Consider the following 15,871-nt stretch of genomic DNA (forward strand, 5'->3'; position numbering starts at 1 on the left):
TTTTTTTACTTTTTTTTAATTCCTAGATCAAAATGACATTTCAGTAATAGGATTTTTTTTTTTACATATTCCATTTACCGGTACAGCAGCCAATCGTATTGCACCATCTCGCGCAAGGCTGAATTCTGATTTTATCTTGATCTGAGATCAGCCGTCAAATGTTCTTCTCCTGCCTTAGCACTGCCGGGAAACGTCACAACCGATCCCAGACCAGCGATTAGAATGACGCACAAGCGCTCTGTCAGCCGTCCAATCACAGAGCTCCATGTCACACAGCAGTTCAGAGTGGAAAGGTTGGCAAGAAGAAGAAATGGCAGCCGGCGCGCAGTGGTGTAGGCAGTGACCAAAATGGCTAATTTCTGGATAGACTATCGGTCACACTGATACGGATTACTTTAATATGATGCATTTACTTGAAAAACCCCATAGGTACATTCAACTAGGAACGCGTTTCTAAGACTTTGAAGCATGGCTTTACTGTATGAGATGGCGTGGCGCTTTTTGCACGCGCTGCTCTATGTCCAGCGAGCACTGGTCGCCTGGTTCCGAGTCCACATTTGGAGGTGGAAACGGGCCGTGGTGGGCTTATTGCTGCCCCTTGCCCTGGGCATACACAAGCTGAAAAAGACTGAAGCCACAGGTAAACGGACCAGCCGCCGGGTTCGCAGTGGAGCCGATGGCAGGACGTTAGAGAAGCTGCCTCTTCATCTGGGGTTATTGATCACCGAGGATGAGATCCACTTCACTGACGTCGCCAGTCTAGTGGTCTGGTGCATGGCAGTGGGCATCTCATATGTCAGTGTGTATGATAATCAAGGTAAGACTTATTGGGATTCTTATGCATTGAATAAAGGGAAGTGAATGGCAGTCACATGCATCCAGTCACCTGCTGTTTCATGACTTGAGCAAAGAGTTCATTTGGCGAACTTGCTTCGTGTTTAGATATGATTTCCTTTATTCCAATGCTTCACTTTTTTGCTCTTATTGATGTCAGATATAGTATGTTTATGGTTATCAATATAGGGATCAAAGATTATATGTCCCATTTTGGTTTCTGCATCAAATTAAACGTAAAAAATACAAACTATAAACGTGTGTGAGACATGAACCAAAACTTCTCATTCATTTATTTCAAGAATGAAACTAGACTTTAATACCGCTATTTGCATGAATGTTTCTTTGAACCCTTGAAAAGCATATTACTCAAACTTTAGTTCTTGTATTTTAGAATGAAACAATCTGTCTGGTCTGTTTCAAAACAGTGCCTTTCACCTATATTTCTCAATGGAAGCAGGGGAGTGTCTGAAGTCATATGCTGCTTGTAACCTTTGAGAAATATGTGGTAAGGGTGAACAGAGATCTGAATAATTTTTATTAATCGTAAATTCCACTCTTTATTCGCTCATGCCACTATGGAATAACTCATTTTAAGAAGAAGCCAAGAAGTCCGATTCAAGATTTTTTCCCCTCCTCCCTTTAAAAATAGATTATCCTATTAATTTTGCTTTAGTTTATTGTTTTATTATTAATACTATTAAAACAGAACTGTGTCCCTCCAACTGAAAGCCACTCTGTCAAGTTGAGTTCTCTCATGTGACATGTTCCTTAATTAGCCTCAAATGTTGAGAGTCTAAAGTTGTCTTCTGAAAGTGTGAGGTTGCGGATAACATTTTTAGATTGATGTTAATGATATAAGAGATGCTAAAGTGTAAGCTGATTTTAATGGATGAAGAACATGGAGTGTTTCGTTCTGGATCTATAGTGTCTAAAGTGTGTGAGACATCTTGTTTTAAAGGTGTATTCAGGCGGAATAACTCCAGACTCATGGAGGAGATCCTGAAACAGCAGCAGGAGCTTTTGGGAATGGACAGCTCCAAATACTCGGTGGAGTTTCTGAAGAACGGCACAGATAAACAAGAGCATCAAGGTGAGGCTCAGCCTGAGAATACGACTGTTGCTTTTTGTTTGAGATGCACACTGTGGAGGGACGTCTGTACAAACAGGTTATAGCAGAATATTTAGTCTAGGATGAATACAGGTTTTGCACCTTTACGATCTCTGTGATGGATCACAATGAGAGTTTGTTTACACCTTTTATCTTTTTTCATGGCTTTCATGGCTTTTTTCATGGCTCCACATTAATTGTGGAGAAAAAGACACTTTTATGCAGTGTTGTCTGGAAAAGATTAATTGATGCTAATTAGGGATGCACAATAAATATCAGAATGATATTTAATGCACATCTCGTCAGTAAAGCCGGTTCTGTAATCAGTGGTAAATCTCTACACGTGCATGTTTGTGGAGCAGCATTTACTACACATAGCCGTTGATCACCGACATGCTGTGCAAAATATGATCGTGGTTTTGTGCAGCTTGTCAGTGAACAACGGTTCCGTGTTGTAAATGCTGCTGCAATAATAACTATTCGGCTATTTTTGTCTTTTGGAAGCTGCATTTTAAAATCCGCTTGGCTCAGAAATCTAATTTTGAATGGACATGACACCCCTGAAGTTAGTAATAATGTAACGTTATAGAGCCTACTTATAAGATTCAAATGTTTTTATTAAACCGTAATCGCATTGAATACAAATTCAGTCCAATTAAACATATATTTTATTAGCCTACATGATACCCGTGTCTGACTGTTGCCTGAAGAGACGGTTTTAGGATGTTTAATACATTTAGCTGATTTTAGCCTTACCCTGGAGTTGGTTCACCCTCCACCTATGTCCTCTCTTTAGTTTCATACGGATGACATAATCAGAGAATATTCGTTTTCGATTTGAATTCGTTAAAAAGTAGACAGGCTTTCTATAGACATATTTCTCATGTCTCTGTGTCAAAAAGATGCGGCATTCAATTCTATCTTTAGACGGTAAATTTAGATCTCTAATTCAATATTGATTTTAGAACCGTTGAAATGATTTACTGTATGTAACGCAAGTACTTTATACGTTTATATATATATATATATACACACACACACACACACACACACACACACAAACCTGTGACTTGTGATTGCTGTTTTAATCTCAGTCTCATCACATGTCTGACTATAACAAGAAGACAGACTTCATATTAGTCACTTTTTCTGAGTCACTCCGTTACTGAATGTAAAATACAACAATATCTATTCATTGCCTGATTGTTTTAGTCTGTTTAACTGTTGTCCACATTTAATATAAAGTAATTTTTTCCTGTCCTCTATAGTGTTATCTTGTCAGTCAGTGGTGAAAGTCTTCTCTCCAGAAGATGGGCGGCTCAGTATCGTCCAGGCAGCCCAGCAGCTCTGCAGGGCCGTTGAGCAGAAGGAGAAGACACTCAAAGACATTAACGTCACTGTGCTGGACTCATTACTCAGAGGTCAGCTGACAAGCACAAACACTTATATATGAGCATTTAGTCCTGTAATTTGTCTGAGCAATCCACATTGAGACTTAGGGTCTTTAAGATACTAACACAAGGTCTTGTGTTGGTCTTTTAAAGGATCTGGTCAATTCTTTTCCTTTCTTTAGTGAAGAATGCCAGTAGGTATTTGAAGTGAAGAAAAGGAGAAAACACTAAGTTTTCAAAGTGCCTTATGAGAAATTTCAAATAAAAGCCAATAAATGGGCCATTGTTTGGATATATTGTATTGGTGATTTCTTTTCACAGAACAAGAGTAGAATAAAACAAAACACCTTTAACATCAACTTTTTAAAAGCTGTTAAATGTAAAAAATAAATAAAGATTCAACATTGAAAATACTAAACAATATAATGGTTTACAAGACTGTTTGTATGGTAATTTGACATTTCTTTATAGATGCAATGATTTAAGCCTTTGACGTTTCAAATAAATAAATTTTGTGACGCATTAAAAAAGGTAAATTTACATTTTAATAAATATTGGGTCATAATATTAAATATGAAGCATCTAAACCAGTTGTATAGAAAAAAGTATTACAAGATATTTATTATAAAGATTTATTATTATTTATATTTACAGTAATGTTGGATGTATCAAAGCAAAATCCACTTACAAACATAGAATAGTGTATATCAGGAACATGATAATGTCAACAAGAGGCACAATAGAAAATGTAGTGATGAAGAATATTTAAAGCACAACTTCTGATTGCAGCTCGCTGAGCTCACTCATCCTGGAGGATATGTTGTGTTGAGAGACAGATCTGTGGTTCAGGAGGACCTTTTGCTGTTTTTGTGGTCTCCAGGATCTTCTCAGTTAACAAAAGAGCCTGTAGTGTTCTCAGTATTTATCTTCAGAAGCTGTTTTTTCCCCCCTGTGCAGAGTCAAAGAACATACCAGACCCAGACCTGGTGCTGAAGTTCGGCCCTGTGGAAAGCACACTTGGGTTTCTTCCCTGGCACATCAGACTGACAGAGATTATGTGAGTATGTTTGCGTATCGATGTAATTGAGCAAGCACAATCTGTCCAGATTACAGGCTGATTGCTTTGTACAGAACGTTAAGATTTTTGTCCTTTTTGGTCCTTTCCTCTGGGTTATCTTTTGTGCATCTTAAAGTGTTCATTCGTTCTTCCACAAATTAGGGCCTTAAAAATTTCTTAAGTCAGAGCAGAATGACTTAAATTCATAAAAATGTTGCATTTAATATTGCATGCACTGCAGAAAAAAAAGACATTAAAATGAAGCGAGTTCATGCTAAAACAAGAACAAGATGGTGTTCTTTAAAAGTACAGTGGGCTTCAAAATCCAAAATAGATGTATAGTATTTAAAATCAAATTTAAATCTGGAAATAAAGTGAAAATGTACAACAAAGAAATAAGATTTGAGACATAATGAGAGCTCGGAAGCAGAAAGTCTGATTTACATAGTTGTGTTTCCGTTTGCCTGGAGAGATTACTTAAATCATTTGGTGTGATTATCAGCACAGATTAACAAGTAATCCTGTCCACGCTGGCACACTTATCTCTGGAAGCTTTCCCAGCGTGTGTGATGACGTGTGCAGCTCTGTGAGATCACGGCACTCATGCAGACTTTCACTGCATTGCATCATGCAACCATCATCAGCGTCCTGCAGTCTGACAGTCTCCATCTTAACTGTTTTAAATCCCAGTTTACTTGTCTAAATTAAGTTTTTACCTCACCAGATTGTGAATGATAAATGCCTTACTAACTTTATTAGGCCATATACACTTTTCGTTCTATATTAATTTGAACCTAAAATCTTAATGCACAAATTCAAAAAATATTAATATTAATGGCATTTTAAAAGTAAAAGCGTATAAATATGGAATTTTTAATCCTGTCGACTTAAGAAGTGATACTTGCAATTGATGTTGAAATAAAGGTGGATGTAAATTTGCATTGTTCACCACTGAATGATTTGTGTGTTTTTCTGCGCTTCCACTAGATGGCAGTGTGTAACTGCGCTGATTCAGTGCATTATTGATCCTCTGTTTAGTTTCCCTTCCATGTACCATAACTCATTCAGTCTTCTAAGCCTTGGATGAGAATACATCTGTAGACTGTTAATCGGGGCTGTTTTAAAGTTATTAAAATGATTTTCAGAAGTTTAAGTGATTGCGCAAAATTGATTTACAATTATGCACCAACATTTCAGGTATGTAATTAGCTACATTTTAATTATATCAACCCAGATACCCTGAGGAAACTGAGATAATCCAACCACAACTGATCATGTTCATTCCACTAAAATGAAATGTGCACATTTGGAAATGACTGAAATTGTGGAGAATTATTTTTTACAATATTGCTTGTGAACCTGAAAGCCAAAAATTGTCAAAGTTTGTGCTGCTTAATATTTTTTTTTGTAAACAGTTTCCAACTTTGATAAGAATAAGAAATGGTTCTTGAACAGCAAATCACCATCTGAGAATGATTTCTAAAGGACATTTAAGACTGGAGTAATGATGCTCAAAATGTAGCTTTGCATCCCAAGAATAAATTACATTATTATTATTATTAAGTTATTTTATTGCCATTATAGTATTTTATAATTTTTACCAATATTACTAAATAGTGTTAAACTTTTAGTGTATATTTGATCAAATAAATCCAGCCTTGGTGAGCATGAGATCTTTTAAAATCATATTTATTTCATTATGCATTCTGTACTGCACAAATGTTCAGTATGGAAGAAAATAAAGTGGTTTAGCTTTAGTTAAAAACCATGAAATGCAGTAGTTTCAACTGTTTTTCATTGTAAAAAAAAAAAAAGGAACTTATTTAAGAAGGTGAAAGGCATCATTAAAATGCATTTAAAACAAAACAAAAATAATAGAAAATGAAATGTTTCTGAAGTATTTCCTCTCTCCTCTCCGCCTGTAGCTCCTTGCCGTCTCACGTAGATGTCTCTTACGATGACCTGTTCGGTGCTCTGCAGCGATATGCGACGTGCGAGCAGCGGTTGGGCAAGTGAGGATCAGTCCACAGAGAGCAGAACAGAAGGACCAGGATGAGCGAGAGCGGATGGAGGGAGTCCGTCCCTCTCCTCATGTTTACAGTACAAGCACTAGAGCCTCAGCGCTGCTGCTCTTCTCTGCCAAGGCCTGCCGGGCGTCTCTCTCTCTCTGTGTGTATGTGTATGATTTCGACTCGTGCGTTTGTGTATGTGTGAGTCTCCCGTGAGTAACAACACACAGAAAAGAATGTGAACGCTGCCCTGCAGACAATCCGGTCACTCGAAGAGCTTGGTTAGCCATGTGGTGTAAACTTACCATCATCTTTTATTTTTACTTTCCTTTATCTTTGGCCACTGGAATGGTGGCAGTTGGTAAAAGTGCACTGAACTCTACAGAAGCTGTGTACAGTCATCCGTCTTGCACAGCGAACGAGAGCCTCTGGAGAGGGAATGTGCTTCTCGTTGCACAGCTGCCTTCAGACGGCATAAACATGAGAGATTTTTCTATTTTGTCGAATCTTCTGCATGACGAATCTGTCTTATTGCAACGTCACGGTCCCATTAAGGCTGTAAATGGTTATGTGTGTGTTTATTTGTCATTGTGTCATTTGAATGTGTGCGTGTGTGCCACAGATGACACTAATTGACACTTTACATCTACATCGCCTCACCCCCCTGAAAGCTCTCGCTCTTTGTAATGGCTTGTGGCACTGATTATGGTTTTATTCGATTTTTAGTAAATACTGTTTCATTCAGAAATCTTTTTTTTTTTTTTGTCTATGTCAATTGATCAGAAATGTTTCACATGAATATTTTGTGAGATCCATAATTGTTTTTTTCATAAAAGGCCACACACTTTTCATGCTCCACACAAGAAGTCATCTTAAACGTGTAATTCATGGGTTGGTTTGCTAGTGTCCAGTGTGAATGTACAATAAACGTTACTGAAATCTTTAACTGTAGTTGTATTGAGAGTGCAATTGATTTTTCTGCAGTGGAGACTCAATGTAAAGAGGAATGGTTTTCCTTTGCAGCTTCACTCTCACACTTCCTGCTTCTGACTGGTGTGTGAATTTTTTTTTTTTTTTTTTTTTTCTTTCTTTTAACATTCGTGTATTCATCTGACAGTTCTTCATCTTGCTGGCACATCCAAAGTGACTTGTGTTCAGGCTATATGTTTTATCATCATGATCCTTGGGAACTGAACTCATGGCATTGGCATTTCTAGTGACATGCAGTCACAGGAACTCTGTATATTGGATACAATCTGAATAATTCTTCTACAGTAATTCAACTTTTCGTCGGTTTTTGAAAGAAGTCTCTTATGCTCACCAAGGCTGCATTTATTTAATTAAAAGCACAGAAAATACTGCACAATACCCTGCAACCATTAAAAAAAAGAAATTATATATATATATATATATATATATATATATATATATATATATATTAGATAACCATTTATTTCCATTTTTATTATATATCCATTGAATGCACTCTTAAAGCTAATCTATTAAAACACACTGCACCTTGTAATGTTATAATTAAATGTGATGTGATGGGTTTACGTTTTTTGTACATTCAGAAGTAGTAGATGTAATTGGGACATGAAAGCTGAAGGATGGGGGTTGCCATAAATTCCTCCTGTTCTTATTAAACACCTCCATGTCCAAAAATGCAGCTTCTGAAGTAGTTCGCACATTTAGGTCAGTGAGGACAGGAGGTGTTATGAACATCTGGGCCACCGATTACATCCCGAGACTTATTCATTGCTTCTGTCGGGTGTCATTTACTTCTCCTTTCGAGGTAAAGACTGAAAATGACTATATTGAGAAGAAAAAGCAGACCAGAAGTGGTTGCCTTTGAATTTTACCCTTCATTTGATTGTTCGATATCTGTTACTCAGATGTACGTCTGACTATGTTCAGTTACTAAAATCTGCTTTATATATTCCCATGTTCTCACAGGAGATGTTTCAGTATAGATTGTTGCTGGGCTTTTTTAAGAGTATATCTGCCTCAGGAGGACAGAATAATGCTGGAAATGGACTGAAATTTGGCTCCAAGGCTTTAGATTTTGGATGCAGTTTGAAATGCACAAACTAATTTGGTCTTACATGTCTTATTGGGAAAAGCTTTTCCATATTATTTCTTTTTTTTTTATATCACTTCGATTTCTTTTCATGTTTTTTCTTTTACATGGATTCATAGCCAGTGCATTTGTTACAACTAATTGCAAGCAAGAAGGGGTTTATTGCCTTAAGCATTTTAATTCGCACAGAAGTTTCTCTCCTTTTTTTTTGTCTCTAAAGAGTAAATAAACGTGTGAGCTTCATTTGAACAATCTCATACGGCTGAACATGAAAATTACATGCCGACTTTGAACTAATAAGATTGTCAAGATGTTTGGGAGTATCTGAAGAACAAATTGTCTTGACCTACTTCTGAAAACTAAAAAAAAAAAAAAGGTAAAAAGAAAAAGCAGTATCTGGTATACAAGTCATCCTAATAGTTGTTGGTGAGTAAATTTGAGGTCCGCTTTGGAACTGTGCCTTATTAATAAATCCATATTTCACCATTGTTTTAAATTATGATGAAGATTAGTAGTCCAGTTATTTGTCATGCTGTATGAAATGTACTGTATTTTTATCAAATGAGAGATATAAATCTGTTCTTTTTTCATTTAAAGCAATATTAAATGAAGTGTGTGTGTGTATGTGTGTATATATATATATACTTCTGGCCATCCAAGATGTAGATGATGATGCGTTATTATGGATTTATTTATTGGCCAGAAGGTTTAAAGTTGAAACACTGTAATGATGGTTTTTCTTCTTACAAACATTCAACTTTTTCCTTCACAAGATATTAACTGATAGACTGGAGTGGATTATTGTGATGTTTTTAGTTACTGATTGGACTTGCCCTGACGGCACCCATTCACTGCATTGGTGAGCAAGAGATGTAATGCTGCATTTCCCCAAATCTTTTCTGATGAGGAAACAAACTCATGAGCATCACGGATGTCCTTAGGGTGAGTACATTTTTATCAGATTTTCATTTTTGAGGGGATTCTTCCTTTAAGACCTAAAAGCAGTTACAAAATGCATGACAGTAAGAAACCCCCCCCCCCCTGTACTTTCAATATGTTTTTATTTTATTTTTTATGATGATGTTATTTTATTTAAAGGGTTAAAACTGAATTTTCAGAAATCATATTTTCCTACCTTGGGCTCTCAGTAACTGGACATTTCAAAATGGTCTAGGGTTGAAGTTCAGTGCAAAATATAGCATTAACTAGCAAATAGCATGCTTAATATGATGAAGTATGTTGTCAGAAAGGTCAAAATCTTATTCTAAAGGGCAGACTGTCATAATGAGGTTGAACTCTTTGAGAGAGAAAAAAATTCTGGCCCGTTCAAAAATGGAGACATGCTAACTGTTACTGATAAAATATATTTTATTATTTAATTTGTAATATTTTATTTTTTATTATACATTAAACAGTTATGTTTATAATGTGAATATAATTTCAGTAACATGGTGCAGATTGCATCATTGCCTGACAATGACTTTCCATGCTGTCTGAAGAAGTGTAAGCAATTTGCTTAGTTGAGCAGTACAGTATCTAAATGAATCTCAAGACTAGCAGATCTTTGGTCCCTTGGTTTTACTAAATCTGAAAAATCAAACAATGCAAAACCAGCAACCAAAATTTCCTTGAGCGTGATGCAAGCTTTCTGATAGTAGATTAAGAACTTATCTGTGTTTGTCTGAATGACCTTTAGTGTTTGAAATATGGAGCTTTTGTTAAAAATCCTTTGTTCTTTTCATTGTACGTGCTTCCAATAAAGCACAGGTCCTCGTGGACCTTCAGTCAGTCAGAGAAAGGCATCGACCGTGGCTCTAGGTGATCCACCCCCCATGGCTAATAAGATAAATATTGCAGCCGCACGCTAACACCTTGAATAGAAACAAATCAATTGATCACCGGAGCACACTGAACTGAGGTGCTTAGAAAGAAGTATTCAGACCTGCCTACTAAAATAACATCTCGTAGTGGATTAGCCAAAGTCTAAATTATCATTAGGTTGTTTCAGGGAACACACAAAAGTCGGGATGCATTAGCAGACACATAAATCCACTCAAGGACCTGCTTTATGAGCTCTGCAGTTCCCTTGTTTTTATGGATTTGAATTTGTGCCTATTTATAGTACAGACATTGTCAGGGCGTTCTCTTGTAATAGGGTGTTTGTCTCCTGCCGCTTGACAAAGCAGTCATGTTGCAGTCACGGGCCCTCAGCAAAGGAAAAAGATAACAGCTTCTTTATACACCAGCATTCTTCAGGCTGAGTGAAATTTGAAATTGATTTCCCACCCCATAGTCTTTCAGTCGAGAAATCGACTGTTTGGAATAGCTACTTCTGTTATGTACACTGCACACATTTCTGTTTGCATAAAGAGCTCCTCCCAAAATGGACAGGAATAATGTATCCCATGATGCAATGCTATCAAACTGACCTTCCATTTCCTTTGAGGAATGAGACAAGCTGGGATCTTTAAAATCTACAAATTTCACAAAAAAACAACTATCATGAAAATAATCTCACAAAATATTTTAGTTTTCATTTGGCAAACTGAAAAAGGAAGGTCAGATCAAACGCATTGCATCATGGTCCGCAGTATTGCACAAAGTGTGCTTATTGTATAACAGAACCATTGAGTAATATCGCATGCCAATTCTGTTACATTTATAATGATGTTTTATTCTTGCAGGCCAAGACTACAGTGCTGTGTTCAAAATAAAAAAAGCATGCTAGAATCTGCTTCGACACACTTTCATTTATTCCAACTCTATCTGAAATAAAATCCCATAAGGTGAATGCGCTGATATAGTTTTAAAACAGCATTATAAGGGAAATATATTTTGGACGGATAGATAGATAGATAGATAGATAGATAGATAGAATTCAGCAGCTGTCTATGTAGGCAGTAAATGTAGCAGCTAACTATGTTTTTTTGGAAAAGAGTTTCTGTATCAGCTTCAAAACAAGCAGACAGATGCTTGATCAAGGCCAGGAGAACATGTGGGATCAAACATCATCTTTCCAGCTCCTCCTTCGTCAACATTCAGCAGATCAACATCCATCAAAGTGCACAAGAGAATTCCCACTGGGTCAGGATAGCACCTGCTGTCTGTAGAGTCCCTCTGAACGAGTGTGTGACCTCTCTCTGTGCTTCAGCCACAAAGGATACACTCTATGCTGCGGTTTCACACACATGCAATATGAGAGCCAATCCTGTTCAGCATGCTGGCCACTGGTTTCCATGACAACTAAGGGGTGATGGGTGGTCAAAGCCTGTGTGAAAACAGTACTTTCTCAACGTAAACACCAGATGATACTGAAAGGACTAATCTATCGTTACATAAAGCGGATGTTGATTTCAAAGCAAATTAAGACAGAGAGCTTGCAAACGTGACTCACTTGTTGTACAGTTCTAAGCGCACCCTTAAAACATGACGATGTGCTGCAAGGAAATGAAATCCATGTATTGATTTCAGACCGAAGCTTCCATAACTGTTGGGCTTTTGGCACACTAACAAGCATAGGCTTAGATGTTCAGCCCCCTTAGGAATGAGTAACTGATCGTGGGCTTTGTGTTTTGACATCTCGCTGCACAGGGAATTGAAATACCTGCAGTGTTTCCTTATGGCAAGATTACATCCTCTGAAGACAAAGCTAGAGAATGCATTTAGTTGCCTTTTGCTATGTTTTTGTTTCGGTGCTTCTATTTTTCTCTAGAAAAATATGCATTTACTTATTTGCTTGCAAAAGAATCCATTATGTGCTTCATTTTCTTTCTCTCTCTAAACAAAGAGCAAACTGTATTTGTCCATTTGTAGTGATTGTGTAGCTGCAGATTTTTTCTCTCTTTTCAGTATTGTCTAATTTATTGCTGTATTTATGCTTATTCATTATTGTTATTATTTACATATGTATTTAAATATACATATATTTAATTATTTATTATTTTTCATTTATACTGATGCAATCATATTCATTCGTACGTTTTGTTAAATACTTTAGTCTGATCTTATCTTGATGTCTCTGTTAACATGCTAAAAAAGTTTATTTTTATAAAGAAAAAATAATAATTTTAAATTAAATAATTAATTGTAATTTGTTCCTTTACACCCATTAACAAATCTGAAATTAAAACCCAAAATAAAATTAAATATTAAAAACAATTATTAGCCAATGTATTAAAGGATGAATTTTGAGATTTTAAGTTTTCAGTCGATACATAATATCTGATGATTTCTAAAATGTGATAGAGAAAAAGGCAACAAAGAAGTCTTTTTTTAAAAACAAAGGTCATAACACCTGTTATAATTTAGATTTTTGAAGGTGCACTCTTGTCATAAATTAATCGATTCCTTTCACTACATAATTTTTAACAAAAAACATTGGTAAAATATATATTTGGGAGTCTTAGACCTTTCCAAGAATATATAGTTTGTCAAGATTAGATAAGATTTAATTGCAATATAGTGAAGTAAATGTAGGCGTCTCACAGAGGGGACTGGTGACAGTTAACAGGTTTTAATAAATCAGATGACATTTATTTATTTGTTTATTATTTAATTTAAATTTACAATACATGTATATTTAGTAAATGTGCTTGCATTTATATTTTACCGCATTTTCTTATATTTACTAGATATGATTACATTTATTATAGTACGTATTATTACATTTAGCAAATGTGCTTGCATTTTTTCATAGAGCTTTTTATTTTGAAATCCTTCTCATTTCTTTTAATGTCTATGTGGTTGACGCGTACCGTCGGAAGCAGTGGCCTCTAGCGGTCAGACTGTCTATTACACTCAAAAGCACACCGCCTCCCAATATTCACGGCAGTCCTGCTCCGGCGTTCATAAAATGCGCACCGAAACACAGGGAAACAAACAGGGGAACAGGTGCAACATCGCGCATGAATCTGTAAAATCCAGCGACTTCTAGGAGCCTCCAGCATCCCTCCTCCTCCAGCACTTACTGGAGATACATACACCTGTTTGTTTATTCTCACCTGCAATATGGAGAGCTGGAGCTGTTCGGAATAACCAAAGCCTTAGGAATGATCACTGCTTCCTGATTGACCGCTTCAGTTTTCAGCTTCAGAGATGATGCCCGAGCACCAGAACCATGTTGTCACCACTATTGAGACCATTCCATCAGAGACGGTCACTGCATCCCCATCGCTGGTTCTGAGGATGAAGAAAGTGTTTAACAGGTAAGAGAAACTACTGGAAATATCCTGTCAGGATGTGTTTGGATAGGCACATTTATTAAGATGTTTATCTAGCATTTGCACCTGGTTTGCTCACCCATGTTTACAACATCAGAGTAGACTGAAGCAATCTGTTCTCATGCACACACTACAGTTCCCAGTAGTGCATCCAGATGTGATGGTTGTAATGACTGTTCCAAACTAGATTTCTATTTTTATCTATAGAGAGGTGAAGCAAGTGCTGTTTTTATATTTGTGAGCCATGTGCAGGTTTCTTTCTTCTGTCATGCTATTCATTTGGAAAGAGATTTAGGAAATATTAATGTTCTAATGTCAGCTACTTTCAGTCATTATTTAAATGGATTCCTACAAAACATCCCTCACACGTTGTTCCACAGTCTCCATGTTTCAGTGAGTATCACCGATTGTCTTTTTGTAAAAGTCATGATTCACTTCATCACGGCGACTGAAATGTCTTGTGGAGAAATGCACACTTTGTCTCTTTTGTCTTGTGATGTGTGTGTCCATAAATCACAATTGTGCTGGCACCAGAGGAATTTTCTCTTGAGCTCCTGTTCAAGTCACAGAAATCCTGTTGTGTACAGTTTGGTCCAATAAAACTGCATTCTGAGCAACTCGGGCTCAAATCTACTCTTGATCAGGTTCTAAGGTGGCCAGATTTTGGTTTAGTTTGGGTGGGAGTCAGTGTTACAAATGAACTTCACTCTTAAGATAGATTATAAGTAGCTTTTTGGCCTTTTCTAAATCCATAGATTTTTAGTGTTTTCAGGTCAAATGTCTGACTTTTGCATCAAAACCCTTCATATAAGCACAACATTTGCATTAAAGACTGTGAAATGATGGCTACGGGCAAATACACCGAAAAAAAAAAACTGTTAGTAAGAAATTAAATGCAACACATTGAATTAAACGTGAGTTTTTCCAAGTAGAAAGTCTGAAAGTAAGTAGTCTTTAATTACAACTTCAAATTTTTTTTTTTTATTCATTGTACTGCAGTCACTGAATCTATTACTAATCTAGAAAAGAATATAAATAGGAGTTAAAAATGAGAGAGAGATTTTTTCAGAGTTTAATTATGTATGTTGTTTGTTAGATAAAGGATAGAAAGCATTTTCCTCTCATATTTTAAATTGCAAAACATTTTTTATTTATTTTTTGTCTCAAGCCTTTGTTGATTTTTGAATGTATTTGAGATGTTATGACTCTAAATGCGCCAGAAGCGTTCTTCTGACTTGTTGGAGTAGTTTTGTTCTGGTAATTTAGTCCGTGTGTGGAAGGGAGGGTTTCGCTGCTCCAGTTGTGTGTGTGGTTATGCAGAGAGGATGACAGCTGCTAGTCCTAGGTCAGATCATGAGTCAGGCTGCCCAATCTTTCTCGCTCTTTGCCATCTGCTGGCCCTTTTTATCCCCGCCACTTGCCTTTATCTCCCAGAACAATGTCCCAGGAGGTGGAATCTGTGCAGGGGCAGATCGGGTTGCATGCTGGGTGCTTCAGTGCCCATTGTGAACCTGCCAAAAGTAAAATCTGTTCTTAGGGTGAAAGTGATGCCTGTTCTTACTGAGGAATCTTTTAACCAGCAGGATGCCACTGCATAGAAATGAACATTTTTATTGCTGCATCACTATTCCTAACTCATCTCACAAAGTTTGTGCTACAGGTCAAATCAAGCAGGCATATAAAGTATATTGAAACCAAAATATGATATTAAGACCTGGGGGTGGGATCTTTCAACTAACTTTATAATGCAGTCAATAGAGGGGTGAGTTTCTGGATCCTGGCAGTTTTTGACTATTCACATATATTCTTTATGATACACTTGATATATTATAAGATACACCTACATAATATGCTTGTTTCATTATTTGTGTTTCTATAATCCGATAGCATCATGAGCTTGGTCTGATCTATCATGCTTAATGTTCTCTATGTCTGTCCTCCCCAAAGCCCGGTAATTTAAACGCTTGTTTGGATGAAGAAGGTCAAACTTATTTATGGGATTAGATGTCATATTGTATTTGTGGTTGCTTAAAGCAATGCAATATAAAGCTTAATTAGAGGAAAGATTCAGATTGCATTAATAACCCTCAAGGTTGTTTTGCCCTGGATGATTGTCTTCCATATAGATAGTGGTCACTTAAAGGAGTAGCTCACTCAAAAAGTAAAATGT

General features: G+C 36.6%; 2 protein-coding genes across 2 annotated transcripts in view; both read left to right on the forward strand.

The window, feature by feature from the left end:
* The first annotated feature begins 180 nt into the window (after nucleotides 1-180).
* LOC113044655 (dehydrodolichyl diphosphate synthase complex subunit nus1-like) lies at nucleotides 181-7,423 on the forward strand. Its single transcript, XM_026204816.1, has 5 exons — nucleotides 181-817; nucleotides 1,796-1,927; nucleotides 3,214-3,366; nucleotides 4,294-4,393; nucleotides 6,319-7,423. The coding sequence occupies exons 1-5, from the start codon at nucleotides 469-471 to the stop codon at nucleotides 6,407-6,409; spliced, it is 825 nt and encodes a 274-aa protein (XP_026060601.1). The 5' UTR covers nucleotides 181-468; the 3' UTR covers nucleotides 6,410-7,423.
* A 6,153-nt stretch (nucleotides 7,424-13,576) lies between these two features.
* The window catches only part of LOC113044656 (solute carrier family 35 member F1-like), an 88,081-nt gene continuing 85,786 nt past the window's right edge, over nucleotides 13,577-15,871 (forward strand). The window contains exon 1 of the mRNA XM_026204817.1: nucleotides 13,577-13,686. Coding sequence (XP_026060602.1) covers nucleotides 13,577-13,686 — 110 coding nt within the window. The remainder of the gene's footprint in view (nucleotides 13,687-15,871) is intronic.

The sequence above is a fragment of the Carassius auratus genome, chromosome 26 (genome assembly GCF_003368295.1).
Source record: "Carassius auratus strain Wakin chromosome 26, ASM336829v1, whole genome shotgun sequence".
Taxonomy (NCBI): domain Eukaryota; kingdom Metazoa; phylum Chordata; class Actinopteri; order Cypriniformes; family Cyprinidae; genus Carassius; species Carassius auratus.